We start from the raw sequence: 15,944 nt of genomic DNA on the forward strand, positions 1-15,944 counted from the left end.
TCTTGCTATTATATCGAACCTCAAGCCCTATAGTCTCTAGTGTGTAGGCTCCCCCAATGCAATATATAATGTCATTCAATGCCACATCATTGGGAGTAATTATACTTGCAACCTTGCCGACAAGGTAATAGTTCTTGGGTAGGGGGTTGAATTTGGTCAACGGTTTCCCTCATGCCATAATCTAGTCTTCGCCTCTTGGTACAACTCGGGGAGACCTTTATCAACCTCTTTAAACTTACAATAGCAAAAAAATCTTTGGCACATTGCACCATAGTAGGGAAGAAAACCGTACGTGTCACAACCGTAAGCCTTTTCTGGCTTCTCAATAAGCATACCTTACCCCCTTCACTAGAATCGCTCGTCCAAGAAATCTCTAGTGAAGAGGAAAATGGGCATTTAACAAGCGACAAACTTAGGAAAACAAATTTCTGGGTTTTTAAATGGAAAAAAATGTACGAGAGTTCACACAAAGCAATATAGAAATAAAAAAGGAAGATATATAGAGAATAGCTTGTAAGAAGGCTAACCTTAATACAAAAGAAAAAGAAGCTCTTTCGTTATTCAATGGAGCACTCCCGCGTCTTTTCCACTTTATATCCAAGTTCCATCAAAGATGAAGAGTTCATCTGACTTAACTTGAGTCTATATAAATTTTCACTGCCAAGTAATTATTTGTCCTAATCACTATTCGAAACGAAGGCCGCCTGAACCGCCTAGACGCTCGAAATCGAGAATCCGTCCCGATTTTCTATAATTAGTCCCTCTAGGCGTTTTATTGACTCCTATGCGATTTTCAGCCGCTTGGGCTCCACCTAGGCCGCCTCGGCACTGCCTAAACGATAATGAACAAAAGCATTTTTAATTGTGAATTTATTTTTTTGCTTTATTATAATTGACTTTTAAGTTGTTTCAATGAGATTGTTGTTGAAATGCTGATATTTACACAATTTTAAAGATATATGTTACAAATATACGTGTTTTTCTATATTAAATAATTTTATATTATTATTTTTAGATAGTATAATACATATTTTAATTGAATTACACAATAATTTGTTGATTAATAAATAAAAAATACAAATCCGATTAGAATTGTTCAAATCCGGTCCAAGGAACACGGACCTGAACGGGTACCGGACCGGTGGACAGATCTAACTTTAGGTAACCAATGCTAGAATATAACTATGGTCTTTCAATCTCGGAGATCACGTGCTATAACACGTGCCTCCGCATACTACCTCCGTCGTTGAAACGCAATCCTTAAACCCTTCTCCATCCCCCAACGCTTCTTTCTCTCTCCTCTCCTTTGTAACTCAGCAATGTCACTTCTTCTCAGATCACTGCCTCTCATAGGCCTACGCCACAAACCCTCTCTTCCACTTCTTCCTCGTATACTCAAATATCATTTTCCAAAGTCAATTTCAAAAAACACCAGAACAATTTCCTCTGCTTCTGCTTCTGCTTCCACTTCTCCTCCCCCTTCCGCTGATACCCTCCCAAAACCACCATCAATTCCCATCAAAGAAACCCTTGATTGGGTTTCCCGTACTGGTTTTTGCGGCGAATTGTCCGTTTCCGATGTGGGTAAACGTGTTCGTCTTTGTGGATGGGTTGCTCTCCATAGGGTCCATGGTGGACTAACTTTTCTCAATCTCAGAGACCACACTGGAATTGTGCAGGTATTAATGGAAAGTTAATATTCCTTTTTTACTTTATACATCTGTGGATAGGAAATTTCATTTTTGGATAGAAGACTGCTGCTCTTAATTTTTTTTATTCTTCTCTCTGTTTTTGATGGTTGTGAGGTGGAATTTCAGGTTACTACCCTTCCTGATGAATTTCCTGATGCTCATTCAATTATAAATGACTTGAGGTTGGAGTATGTGGTAGCTGTAGAAGGAGTTATTCGGTCACGGCCTAGTGAGTCTGTTAATAAGAAAATGAAAACTGGCTTAATAGAGGTAATAGCATGCACATTTTTGCTCAATTTTTCTTGAGAATGTGATAATTCATAATTGATTTGAAAGCTGATAAAGTAAGCTATGAATGGACAATGCAGTTGTATTATATGAACATTTTCACGAAGCGTATTATGAAATTATGTTGGCTATGTATATGCCAGGTTGCTGCAGAGAATGTTCAAGTATTGAATGCTGTGAGATCAAAGTTACCATTTTTAGTTACCACTTCAGATGATGCTAAAGAGTCTGTCAAAGAGGAGATCCGTTTGAGGTAGCTGACTGTAATTTTCTTTTATTTGGCCTTTGAAAGATAACGTAACTTAGTTTGAATGTTAACAAGTTTGAGATTTTTTACGTATTTTAAATTTTTTGCCCTAAATTTAATGGTCCTTTTAGTTTGGCCTTAAAATTTGGGTTGGAAATATTTAGGTAATTCCAATGTGTTATGCTGGTCCAAGGAAAAAAAAAAAATTGAACTAAACTGAATTATTTGTTATAACATTGAACTGAATGTAATTATATAACCAATCCAAATGAACTTAAACACGTTACGTTAATTCAGTTTGCTAATTTAATTTGAACTAAAAAATGCTTGTTCTGTTTTGCACGAAAAGTTAAGCAAGGCAATCGATACTTCCATTTTACAAGTAGCAGTAACACTATATTTAACTCTTGCATTAAATCTGATACATTGCTTCCTTTTCTTTGCATTTATTGTTTTTCAATACTTCACCTAGGCAATGAATTTAGTGGCTTTACCTTATGTTATAAGTGAGAAGGAACATATTGATCTGAAGCACTGTATCATTCTACCAATTGGTCTTCCTATGATATTATATTCAGAATACTTCATCGCCCATTGTTTGCCTAGTTGAATAGTGTGAACTGAGTTATTTGAGTCTACACTTAAAAATTATTGCCATTTTTCATTGTTGATTTTTCCTGCTTCGAGCTATTGTCGTTTCTGTCTTTACTTGGTTGCTGCTACAACAATCTCCTTGCACTATCACTTTATGGTTTCTGTACCATTACACAATAAATCTAGGTGTAGGCAACTATATTCCCTGGATATTTTTTATTTAATCTTAAACAAGAATTAAATTGTACTCCTTATCTCTATAAATAGCTCATTCTGTTTTTCATTGGCATGCTGCTTGCTAGAAATTTAATGTCTTTTAATTAACAAAACTGTCTACCATAGATCTCAAATTTTGGCAATTCACTTCGTTTTTTCACAAGTTACATCTTAGCTTTGTACAGAGTGATTTATGCTTATTGGAGTTTATATGATCGAAGTAAATCACATGTTATGTAGATTTCGGTGCCTTGATTTACGGCGGCAGCAAATGAATGTTAACATAATGTTGAGGCACGGAGTAGTGAAACTGATCCGAAGATATCTAGAAGATGAACATGGATTTGTGGAGGTATAACATGTGATGCTTGGCTATGCTTAGATACTTTCTTCTCCTCTCTCTCTCTTTTCTTCCGCTGTGCTCTTTTTATTGTTGCAGTCTGTTTTGATCGTGATCTTTTCATGGTTATAAGGTAGATTGAGACCCCGATACTTTGTAGATCCACTCCAGAAGGTGCACGAGATTATTTGGTGCCCTCAAGAGTTCAGGTACTTGGCATTTGAAGAACAGTGTGTAATGTACATATGACTTTTGCAGTTAACTTGTAGACCTTCATATTTCATATACTGGAGATTTCTACATCTAGGTTTTTATATGTTTAGTCCTTGCAACATAAACGAAGCCAACATACAAAAATGAACTCTTGTATTTTTACTCTCTGATGTGCGATGTCTATGATTTCAGCAATAAATTACAGATGATGCTGTCTGGGTGCTTTTGTTTATTTCTTCTGTTTCTGAAATAACTTGAGAATGATAGCAGTAGCATCTGTGTGCTTGTTATTAACAGGATAAGTAACTTATGTTCTAGAGTAATGTTGGTTCATAATCATATATTCAAAACTCTCTTGGGTTAAACATGATAACTGGATAGAATTTAGATCTCAATCAAATTGCTACATAACTTGGAAATTTTTTGTCAGAAAGTTTTAAAGTTACTGGTTTGAACTTGTAAAGGTAAATCTTGGATATGGCATTGAAAATGAATGTCAAACATTTTTTGTTGAACCATTTTGAAGGAAAGGAGAACCTAATAAAGTGCCTATCTATGCTTTTGTTTAACCTTTAGATGTTGTATATGGCGTATTCATCCGAAGTCAAGACTCTTGAATCATAGAGAAGAATTTGATAATGTAATTAAGCACTTAAAATTGATATAGCAAGTGTTTATTGGTTTTTAGTTTGTTTGATAACATCACTTAAAAAATTTTAGTTGAGTAAAAAAAAAATCACTTATTCAGTTATTCTGGTAATCAAAATAGTTAACTTAGAATTTTAAGTTGAACATTATCAATAATAAAAAGCTTAGCTTAATATCAATAATTTCATTACTTTATTCTTAGTATTTAGCATACAGTTATATCATTTAATAGTTTCAACATTTACGATCTTCAACACTTAAAAATCAGTAATTATTTTAACGCTTAATATTCAGTTTTATCAAAAAGCACCCAAGTATTGTTGAAGTAGGTGGATGTGCCTCTATCACTTGCCCTTAGTTTCTCAACTTTTGCATGATAAATTGATAGTTTTCTCTTTGATTGCGATATACAGGTCAAAATAGGCTGTTGAATCTAATGAATAATGATGCTTGGATAACTTATCCATGGTTTGTCTCATTTACTTAAACGTGTGTTTTGAAGCCAGGAACGTTCTATGCCTTGCCTCAAAGTCCTCAACTCTTTAAACAAATGTTGATGGTCTCTGGTTTTGACAAATATTATCAAATTGCAAGGTAATCTCTCTTGGCGTTGTGGGCTTCATATATATAATTGATGTGATTATTGTACAGTACAATTATGCCTTTACTTTTTTTTCCATTGTTAGTTGATGATTTTTCTTTTTTTTTTTTTTTTTTTTTTTTTTGTTTTTTATGTATGGTACAAACAAGTGAGCTTGACCTGGGCTTGAATTTCATATAACAAGCATTTTACCTCATCCAAGCAGAAAATATACGTTTTTGTTTAGTGGTTTGTTTCTTGTTCGGCATGTGGGTTCATTATTGGTTCATTTCATTTGTAATAGCAACAAAGTTAATATTTATTTTACGTGTATCTTTATAGATGCTTTAGAGATGAGGCTCTAAGGTCTGATAGACAGCCTGAGTTTACTCAGCTAGATATGGAATTGGCATTCACTCCCTTAGAGGACATGCTGAGGCTCAATGAGGATTTGATTCGAAAGGTTAGTGCATTATTTGCTTTACAATTCACAATTTTTCAGAGCAGTTATTTTTGAGATATTTTACAATTCACAATAGGATGGAGGAAAGAGAGAAGTTATTTTTGACTCCCTGGCTATACATGATTCTTGAGATGGTTTCTTGTTGCCTTAGGAGGTTAAATATTTTCTCGACTTGGTGAAAACTTACCGAGGCTCCATTTTGTTTCATGTAAAATAGCTACTCTGCAATTTATTTTTATGCAACTTCTCCGAGAAAACCAATTATTTTCATCTTCATCTCATTTGTTTGTAATTGTGAAATTCAATTGAAGTCACACTAATAATATTTAATTAAATGTTTATAAATTAGATAGATGATGATATAATGTTCATAAATCAATATACAGTTGAAAATAACGTCTAAAAGGTCGAACTAAATCATCAAAACAAGTTTTTTTTAGTATTATTTACTTTACATTTGCAGAAATTGCCAATATAAAACATTCGTTGTATGTCTGTACATTGAAGCATGTGATTTTCATTAAAAAAGGTGTCATTGAAGATTTACATGAATTGCAGGTGTTTCTAGAAATTAAAGGTGTCCAACTGCCAAACCCATTTCCAAGGCTTACATATGCTGAAGCAATGAGTCGTTATGGTTCAGACAGGCCAGATACAAGATTTGATCTCGAGTTGAAAGATGTAATCATCTTCTTTCCAACACAACCACACACATTTTACGAGTTCCATCATAATTTTTACCCTCACTAGTTAATCATTACTTTGGGACTGCATATTCATTTCTCAACTTTGTACTTCTTTCTTTATTTATTTTTATGAAATTACTATTATTGTAATTGGAATTTAAATGGTCAAAATTCACAACGATAGCATTTATAATGGAGTTTGAATGTGTGATATATGCTTTGCAGTATCATCTGAACCTTCCTTTATTTTTCATAGGGAATTACTCATATTATCATAATTTTGGTGTTAAGGAAGTTTTTATGCTGATGCTGCAGGTGTCTGATATTTTTGTAGAGTCCTCCTTCAGGGTGTTTGCAGAAACACTGAAAAATGGTGGAATTATCAAAGTATTATGTGTGCCTTCAGGAGCTAAAAAATATTCAAATACAAATCTTAAAAAAGGTGATATTTACAGTGAAGCAATCAAATCGGGAGCAAAGGGTTTGCCTTTTCTTAAGATCTCGGATGATGGTAAGAAGATATAATATAATTTTTCTTGTAATAAGGTCAATGATATTATAATTTCAGTATTTTACTCTGACATGTGTTGATTTCCATAGGGGGGGTTGAGGGGCCGGTCCCTGCACTAGTGTCAAGTTTGGATCTAACAAGTAAAGAACAGTTGCTGAGGCAATGCTCTGCAGGACCCGGAGACCTTATATTGTTTGCAGTCGGGCATCACGGATCAGTCAATAAAACTTTGGACCGACTTAGGATGTTTATTGCAAATGATATGGGTTTGATTGACCATGTATGTTTATCTGTCTTGGTTGTTGAATTTTGTTTGTCTATTATGCCGTTCTCTGACATTTTCTTGTTCTTTCTGATTTTTAGTCCAAGCATTCTATCCTATGGGTGACTGATTTCCCGATGTTTGAGTGGAATGACACTGAGCAGAGACTTGAGGTTTGTCTAACATCTATCCAACTTATATATGAAAGTGAAGCTGGTTTTGTTCTTGCCCTGTCCAACTGTACCTTTACATAACTAGCAAGCTTTCAGGCTAATTTGGATGAACTTGTCCTGTGTCTGGAATAGTGTTTCAAATAAGATTCTTTGGTTTCTTTTATAGTTAGCCTCGAGGGAGATTAATGAATTGGCGATGATGATTAGAACAAGGGATAAGGGTAAAAAGTACCTTAAACATCGATAAAGAAGTTGAATTTTACCCCTAGCGTACAAAATGGGTCAATTAAGGGTCCAACATTACCAAATACTGTCAATTATGCCCTGCACTAATAGATTCCTAGCAACCAGAATTTGTAACAAGTTGTGATAATTTAAGAATCAATAGTAATTGTGGCTTCAGGATTGTTAATATTAGCCCTGTTTGGTACTTATATATGCAAGTGTAACTGGTTTTGTTCTTGCCCTGTCCAACTACCAAACCAATACATAACCAGCAAGCTCTCAGGCTTATTTGGATGAACTTGTTTTGGGTCTAGAATAGTGTTTCAAATTATGTTCTTTAGTTTCTTTTTGCAACATAGTTGAAAGTTGAGAAGCAAGCTGAGGCGATAAGGGAAAAATATCTCCTCGAGGCGACGTGACCGCCTCTCGCACATGAGGTGACAAAAAAAAAAATCGAAAAACTCAAAAAATAAAACCATAACTCAAAATTTACTAATTTAACTTCTAAAGTTGTAGAACAAAATAAAACTCCAAATCCTAATAACATATCAAACAAACATCATCATCAATCCTAATCCTAATAACACCTAATTCCAAAATAAAACCTAATTCTTAATAACATATCGAAAAACATCGTCATCAAGCTCCATGTCCAAAAGCCTGCAAAATTTGGAAAATCAGACACTTGTAAGCTACTGTTTCAGACACTTCCATACATTTTTCACAAACTTTCATTTAAACTTTCACAACACAACTATGACAAACTTTCACATAAACTTTCATAAACACAACTAGTAATGAACTTTCATATAAACTTTCATACAAACTTTCACAACACAACTAATGATATACTTTCACAGAAATTTTCTTATAAACTTTCATATAAACTTTTACAACACAACTAATAATAAACTTCCACAGAAACTTTCATAATAAACTTTCACAACACAACTAATAATGAACTTTCACATAAACTTTCACAACACAACTATGATAAACTTTCACAACACAACTTTGATAAGCTTTCACAACACAACTTTCATAAACTTCACAAACCTTCATAACTTAGTACACAAATCACAAAATTTGGGCAGCATAACACTTGTACAAGTCATAATAAAGAGTAAGAGAGGAAGAGACAGATGAAGAAAAGAAATGAGAACAGAGAAGAGACAGTACCTGTTTGATTGGCAGATAAGAGGAACGAAGTGTTTGTGATTGTTGGTGTTGTTGGGTGGACGTGGAGGAGATCGACAGAATAGGAAGTTGTCGAACACTTAAGGATAGAGGAAGAAGCTTTTCGATCGGCAGAAGGAGAAGCTTTTCGATCGTCGGTGCTGTTGCGCAAGTGTTCGTCTGATTTTTAACCTCAAACTTATTCTTATATATATATATTTCTATATTATATATTTTTTTTAACATGCAAAATCCCCAACTTACTGCCTAAGTGCCGAAGGCGACCGCCTCTTGCCTCAGGACCTCCTCCCGCCTGCAGCGGCAAGGTGGTTGCCTTCGGAATAACGTCCGCCTTCAAGGGAAGAAGGCGGGGGCTTGAATGCCTAGGCCTCCTCTCGCCTCAGGCAACCCAAGCGTTCGCCTTTCACAAGTATGTTTTGCAATGATGATAAAAAGGGGATAAGAGTAAAAAATACTCCGAATGGGAGAATTTAAGGATCAACAATAGTAATTGTGGCTTCAGAATTGCCAATATCATAGTGAAGGGCATAATTAGCCCTGTTAGGTAACGTTGGGCCTATGTTGGTGGTAACATTCAACTTCCCTACCAACATTGGCGGTATTTTTGACCCTTATCCCATAAAAAAATATCGATTAAACTCATGTTTTCTGTCACTTAATAAGTTGTTCGTGGGACAGTTCTTTGTGATATTATTATTGTTTGTCATCAGAAGACATCTTTGCTCATACTCAATAGGACATCTATATGTATGTTATGTGAAACCGTTAATTGTGTTGCAGCCCCTGCATCATCCATTTACGGCGCCCAATCCTGAGGACATGGAAGATCTTTCCTCTGCTCGAGCGCTTGCTTATGATGTGGTTTACAATGGGGTTGAGGTAGTTTGCCATTTCTTTTTTATTACTGTACTATTGAAGCTTCTCCTGCTTTAACACAAATTTATTTTTTATTTTTTTGTCTTATGGTTAGATTGGTGGAGGAAGTTTGAGAATTTATAAACGCGAAATTCAACAGAAGGTTTTGGAAATTATTGGTATTTCTCCTGAGCAGGTGAGATTTTTTGAGAAGTTAAGAATGACAGGAAGTCATTTGATGACAGAATACTTAGCACGATGGCGCTAATGTTGATTTTCTTTTCGTTGGCAGGCTGAAGCGAAGTTTGGATATCTTCTGGAGGCTTTGGACATGGGTGCTCCTCCACATGGTATGGAACTATTTTCATCGCTTTCCTCTGCAGCTTTCTCTATTGTAATAGTTTGAACTTCCGGAACTTATTTCGCTGTCTATCTTGGTCATTGTAGGGGGAATTGCATTCGGGTTGGATAGATTGGTTATGCTATTAGCCAATGCTAATTCCATTAGGGATGTGATAGCTTTTCCTAAGACAACAACTGCGCAATGTGCGCTTACTCACGCTCCATCAGAAGTAGATCCTCAACAGCTGAAAGATCTATCTTTTAATATCCAATAAATGGCTGGTTTCAACTTTCGACATATTTATACATCAAAGACTGAATTCCGGCTTCCTGCTATCGGGTGAGTGCTCAGTCCAATTTTGGTTTCTCTAGGGATTATGCAATGGAACTTTACTTTAGGAATGATTTGTTGTTAACTTTTGGTTTCTCTAGGGATCTGCAAAATGGACCTGAGTCTAAGCCCATGTTCTTCAGCTGAAACTTTTGGTAGATAGAAGAAAATAAACATCATTTTGATTGAAACTCAAAAGTATTACCACTGTGAGATTCAAAAAGCAGAATGTTTTGTATCATTGATATATTAAGTAATTCTACATTCTTTGAATACTGATTGCAGTACATTAAAGAACGAAAGAATAAAAATGAATAAATTTTGTAGTTTTCAATTAATCGGTTCGGGTCTACTCTTTGTAGATGGATCTCTGATTGCTATACAACTTTATAGAGCACTCAATTTTGTCCTGAAACTGCAAAACTGGGGCACTTCTTATTTGTGCGAAATTGATTCCCAGGCTTGCTTGTTGGGAAGAGCATATGTACAACTCCTTCTGCCTTCATTATTGGAAAAATAATACTCGTCGCAGCCTACGAAGAACAATGTAAACATTTTTATAACAAATGCACTTGTAAATAAATGAAAGTGAATAAATGAAAAAAGGCTTTTAAGAAAATGAAATTTGTTGCGCAAGATAGCCTCTAAACTCAATAAAAGAAGATTGACCTTCCGAAATTTTGAAAATGATTGATTAGTTTTTTTTTGAAGTTATTTAAAGTAATATAATTAACTTTTTAAATTCTTCCTATGTGTTAACTCTTTAAATTCTACCTATGTGGCAGATCAAGAAAAGATTTGTATATGTGGCAGATCAAGAAAAGATTTGTATAAATTGAAGCATGTATTACTGTAAGTTCAATAGGCCCAATAGGTGGTCCAGTAAGTAAGTTTAGGAATAGGTGGTCCAGTCACTTTAGAAAATAACAAATTTGTTGGGCCTAATATATCCTTACACTCCCACATTTGTTAATAAAAGCAACTGAAATTGGTTAAAGTGACATTATTAACCCCTACAAAGTTAAGGAGAGCAAGGACATATTTAGATAAATTGAAGCATGAATCATTTAAACAAATTTAGAAATAGACAAAATGTTATTTTAAAATTTTGACTCAGCTTTCAAAAGTTAGGAGGTCAATCAGATTTCAAAATTTAGGAGGTCAATCAGATTCTAAGGCCAACTTAAAAGTGGATATGATACAATCGAGTTATTAAGGCCAACATCAAAGAAACATACCAAGATCAATCTAGCTCCAGCACAAATGCTTTTATGTGAAGGAAATGGAAGTATTAATCGGCCAACTCCATAGATAGCTACAGCAAAGAAATGCATCACTAGATTCAAAGGACAAGGATTTAATCCTGAGAGCAGAGAAATTGGTCCTTCTGAAAATACACCACCAAGACTTAAATAGTCAAAACATGCTTCACGCATGTCATTTCTTGCTGAATCACTTGATGCTGAAAAAACCTTGTACAGAGCACCTGCTAATGTATTTATGGTAGATGCCATTGGCTGCACAAATACAACAAATTAAAGCACTCAAGGTTACTTAATTCATAATTAATCCTAGTGCTAATGCTAAGCTATATCAAATGTTACCTTTCGAAGAGTGTAAAAGGATTCAAGATTCTTGCAAAGAGCATATGCATCACTGATATTGCGAAAAGGCTTAAGAAGGTCCCGTAATAGAACAATATCAGAAAGTGCAACAGTCATCCCTCCTCCTGTTAATGGATGCCTCATGTTGAATGCATCCCCTAACAACAACGCACCCGGTGTTGGACAAGGAGAAGCTGGCATACTTCTATTCGGCATTGTTCTTATGTTTCCTTTCTCAATTGAAGCAATGAAAGCATCGCGTAACTCAGAGGGAATCTAGAAGATGCAAGGTAGTAATTAGCTTGATGATTATTAGATTATGCCAGAGCAATATATCAGTATGTATTAATTTCTAAAGGTACCTGCTGAGCCACCTCGCTTTTCAAATATTGAGCCAATTGGCCATTGGAAATGGATGGTACTTTTTTCCCTGGAATGTCAACCAAGCAACGGACCTCTGTGCTACTAATAGGATAAAACAAGATGGGTGATAGATCAGCCAAAATAACATGCCCGTGATTGGCGAAAGGAAGGTCGCAATTCTCTAGCACCAATGCAACAAAACAAGAGGGGATATCAACCTGTACAGTTGGTCATCAGATAAAAATCGTGTCAACCTCAACAGGAAATGAAAAATTGGATATTAATTGAATCATTTATGGGTAAATAACTAAGCTAGAGTAGTATTTTTGCTATTTTACAGTCACATTCTTAAAGATATTGTATTATTACCTTCGGGTTGCAGAGAGAACGTCGCAAGTTTGAAAAACAACCATCACATACAATAGTAAGAGGAGCATATGCTGTCAATTCTTGACCATTTCTAGTTCGGTAATTCACTCCTTTAACGGTTCCTTTTTTCTCGACTAGTGATGTCACAGTTCCTTGATCCAACCTTACACTGCATAGAAGATGAGGATAGAAGATGAATAATCATTTTACTAAAAAGCAACAGCAAACCAATAAATATACAGGATTTAGTATAATTAAACATTGCAAAGATTACTTGGAAAGAGATGCAGCCTTTTCACGCATCCTTTGAATGAAACGCCCGTTGTGAAAGCTTCTTCCAGCGACATTAGACTGAAAGCCTTTCAAAGGATATGATAGTTTGGTACTTTTCCCATCTTTCATAATTGCATATCCAAATATTTTTTGAGCATCAATCTCTTCCACACAATCTATATCAATAAATATACATATATTCTCATGTCAGAACATAATCAATTTTCATTGAAGTGGATGAATGATTTCAGTTGTTAAGGATTGATACCTTCGAGATCGAGCTCAATGAGTTTGAGATAGCCACCAGGCTGTAAGAGTTCACCAACAATTCGATCAGGCTCATTCAAATCTCTTTCTATTACTTGAACTTGGCGTCCATCCTGCAATACTTAACCAGGTCATTTAATAATCATGCTAATAAATGAAACAATAATACAGTGATCATAGCAAGTTCACCTTGCCAAGAGTATAAGCAAGAGCGGAACCAGCAACACCAGCCCCAACTATGATTATATCAGGAGTTGAAGCTATTTCTTCTGTAGAGCTCTTAAGCATAGTTTCATCTTTTACTTTCTTTGCAGAAGCTCTGCTGTTCTTCTTTCTTTTCAAAGTATAAAAGAAAATCAATGCAAAAAATGAAGCTATAATTTCTTCTATTAAAAGCATATAATCCATCTGCACAGATAGTGTGTGCTGAAAGGAAGAGAGATTACAAAGTTTTCTGTTGTATATTTTGGAGATTAATGGCTAATTCTTTTCAAGTACAAACTGTTTTTCTTGCCTTTTCTAACAGAACAGATAGTGTGTGCTGAAAGGAAGAGAGATTACAAAGTTTTCTGTTGTATATTTTGGAGATTAATGGCTAATTCTTTTCAAGTACAAACTGTTTTTCTTGCCTTTTCTAACAGAACTATTCGCCTTTTATAGGATGTATAGCAGTTAAGGATAATGTCAGTCAACGAATTGCAGAAGAAACAATTTAGCTTCATTTTGTGACCAAATAAGTCAGATGGCCCTTCAACAAAGACTGACTAAGTCGACAGAATAAGTCAAAACTCAAAAGCGGATGAGTTTAAGGTTAAAAAAGTTTTCATGGATTTGAAAAACAGTTGTAACCCAAATGAAATGGAATCAAACCAGGCAAACAGAACAATCCATCTGCAATATCATAATTTAATTTAGAAGTTAACAAACAAAGCAAAAAAGAAAGGACAAAGTACAGAATAATGCTTTAATATATGCTATTGAAGTCTAGATTGGAAGAAGAAAATGCATTGAAGTCTAAAGCAAAGGTAATATTTACTAAATTTAGTCAAATAATCATCAGACGGACAGGAAAAACATTTGATTATTCATAGATCTTGTACTAAATCACAAAATAGTGCTCTTCCTTATTTTTTTGCAGTTGAAGAAACTATAACTGTAACTTGTGATAGAAATGCCAATCTTCCCCAATTTTCTGAACTTTCAACCGAAATCCCCAATTGAGAAAACGAATTGTTAAATGAATGTTTCCAGAACGCCTAAGGAGAGTAATCTGGAGTCCCAAATTTTATGCAACCATTACCAATTTCAAGACAGCCTATTAAAGAAAAAGAAAATCAAAATCAAAATCGAGCACAGGCATTGATAATTAAAAGAAGAAGAAGAACCTTTTGGTTGAGAATCTGAGCAGCAAAGAGCTCGAGTTCAAAAACGGAGAAGGATGATTGATGACGGAGATGAGAGTGATCGGCGGTAAGAATTGAAGTGGCAACTTCCCAGGAAGCGTCGGCCACCCGGTTACAAGAGCCGACATCATTCAATTAGGACATTTACAGCTCCTTTACCTTTGATCTTAACTCCATTTCTGGTTTGAGAATGGATAAAATTAAATTTTTGGTAGGAGCTTGAGCTGATATTGATTAGGGATGGCAACGCACTGTTAAGGTAATTAATTTATTAGTCCCTATATATTGATAAAACATACTGTTTAGTCACTATATTTTCAAAAACACACGGTAAAGTCTCTAACCTTTTTTTCGATGAACTATTTAGTCCCTAACATTTTTTTCGGTGAACTGTTTAGTCCCTGCCGTTAGACTCTCGTGAAGATTCTGTTAGTCAAATTGGATTTGCGTTTCCTTCCTTTAAACTTTATTGCATCTGAAATCAACTTTGAGTGTTTTTCTTCTTGATTTTCTTATTAATCGTTCAAATTCGTAAGCATTGGGTCTGTTCTTTTTCTTGTTCTCCATACAAATAGCTTATTCTTCTAAATTGGATTTCCTCTTCTGAAATTTGAAGGTAAATACTAAAGGGTAATTTAGTTATTTCCGAATTCATAAACGGTAAAAAATCTAACAAATAGACGGAAGGACTAAACAGTTCACTGAGAAAAAGGTTAGGGACATTACCATGTGTTTTTGAAAATACAAGGATTAAACAGTGTGTTTTGTTAAAATATAGGGACTAATAAATTAATTACCCAAACTATTAACTATTATCCATACCCGGTACCGGTACCGGTTGTCCGTCATAATTTTTTTTATATATTAAAAAATATTATTATTTTGTAGATGTAAAAATATGAGATTTGAATCCAATGCTTTTGTTCTTCAACCATGACTAAACTATTTTATTTGTATTGATTAAGCTTCAATTTATTCAATTTTTAGATGGATGGTTTATTAAATTTATATTTTGTTAAATTTGTAATATTTTTTGTTTTATTTATTGATTATTAACGGATAAGGGTATCCATAGATATTTGCAAATTAAATGAGATGAGTATGTGAAGCAAAAAGTATATCCGCTAGGATAATGAAACAGGTATAAGTAGTTAAAAAATAAATATATGAGGATTGGAATTAGCACTATCCGCATATACCTTACCCGTTGCCATTCCTAATGTTGATTGATCTTGCTTACTACACTTTCAGATTTCAACAAACGGCTATAACTTTACAGGTTTAACAAGTCGAGCCTCAGCGCAAATGGCAGTTAACCGTTATGGTTTAGATAATTATTTTTTAATTATAAGGTTGAAAATTGCCCCATTTGTTTTTGGTAATTGCAAACTTTCTCTGATGAAATTGTGCAATTTTATCCTAATATTTTCAGGTAAAGTTAATTTTACCTTTATAAAAAATTTAAACGGATTAGTTTGACATTTATTTGATTGTCATATCAGATATTCCAAATAAGTTTATCGATAAATTAAAATGGTTTCATACATTTTAGCTTATTATTTGTAATTGGCATCAATCACATATGCTTGCTCTATTAGAGATTGGGAACCCAGCTTGAACTAGAGTGGCTACTATAATAGGGAAAGAAACCATTCTTCAAACATACCTAAATAAGTTTTGTAGCAAGATGGCCACCAAAAAGAAAGATCTCAAAGAGGTTGAAAAGGCACCCAAGAGCTAAGATATTGAGGCTTCCAAAGAATATGACAAGTTATCTAGTGAGAAAGCCTAGTTGGTTGTCAA

The 15,944-nt window shown here is 34.5% G+C and overlaps 2 protein-coding genes across 3 annotated transcripts; one reads left to right on the top strand and one right to left on the bottom strand.

Moving 5' to 3' along the window:
* The first annotated feature begins 1,248 nt into the window (after positions 1-1,248).
* Positions 1,249-10,200, top strand: LOC136227650 (aspartate--tRNA ligase, chloroplastic/mitochondrial). The gene is made up of 16 exons (XM_066016370.1): positions 1,249-1,679; positions 1,818-1,961; positions 2,123-2,232; positions 3,277-3,388; positions 3,514-3,585; positions 4,740-4,831; positions 5,160-5,280; positions 5,839-5,961; positions 6,282-6,477; positions 6,567-6,757; positions 6,841-6,912; positions 9,115-9,213; positions 9,305-9,385; positions 9,482-9,539; positions 9,637-9,871; positions 9,964-10,200. The coding sequence occupies exons 1-15, from the start codon at positions 1,320-1,322 to the stop codon at positions 9,804-9,806; spliced, it is 2,001 nt and encodes a 666-aa protein (XP_065872442.1). The 5' UTR covers positions 1,249-1,319; the 3' UTR covers positions 9,807-9,871; positions 9,964-10,200.
* Positions 10,085-14,354, bottom strand: LOC136227652 (squalene monooxygenase SE1-like). 2 transcript variants are annotated; one of them, XM_066016371.1, is made up of 9 exons: positions 14,124-14,354; positions 12,928-13,072; positions 12,740-12,851; positions 12,473-12,647; positions 12,199-12,367; positions 11,829-12,047; positions 11,467-11,742; positions 11,101-11,379; positions 10,085-10,395 (listed from the first exon to the last, which is right to left on the bottom strand). In XM_066016371.1, the coding sequence occupies exons 1-9, from the start codon at positions 14,270-14,272 to the stop codon at positions 10,261-10,263; spliced, it is 1,659 nt and encodes a 552-aa protein (XP_065872443.1). In that variant the 5' UTR covers positions 14,273-14,354; the 3' UTR covers positions 10,085-10,260. The 2 variants fall into 2 exon arrangements, with proteins under 2 accessions (XP_065872443.1, XP_065872444.1); XM_066016372.1 differs by having other exon boundaries at positions 12,928-14,053; positions 14,124-14,261.
* Positions 14,355-15,944: the final 1,590 nt, after the last annotated feature.

Source organism: Euphorbia lathyris, chromosome 4 (genome assembly GCF_963576675.1).
Source record: "Euphorbia lathyris chromosome 4, ddEupLath1.1, whole genome shotgun sequence".
NCBI classification, from domain to species: Eukaryota; Viridiplantae; Streptophyta; class Magnoliopsida; order Malpighiales; family Euphorbiaceae; genus Euphorbia; species Euphorbia lathyris.

Coding starts and splice junctions, on each gene's coding strand:
- LOC136227650 (XM_066016370.1), top strand. CDS start 1,320: ATGTCACTTCTTCTCAGATCACTGCCTCTCATAGGCCTACGCCACAAA. Junction 4,832..5,159: donor AAATATTATCAAATTGCAAG/GTAATCTCTCTT, acceptor GTATCTTTATAG/ATGCTTTAGAGATGAGGCTC. Junction 6,913..9,114: donor ACACTGAGCAGAGACTTGAG/GTTTGTCTAACA, acceptor ATTGTGTTGCAG/CCCCTGCATCATCCATTTAC.
- LOC136227652 (XM_066016371.1), bottom strand. CDS start 14,272: ATGATGTCGGCTCTTGTAACCGGGTGGCCGACGCTTCCTGGGAAGTTG. Junction 11,743..11,828: donor AAAGCGAGGTGGCTCAGCAG/GTACCTTTAGAA, acceptor TGCATCTTCTAG/ATTCCCTCTGAGTTACGCGA. Junction 10,396..11,100: donor CTGGAGCTAGATTGATCTTG/GTATGTTTCTTT, acceptor TGTTCTTCGTAG/GCTGCGACGAGTATTATTTT.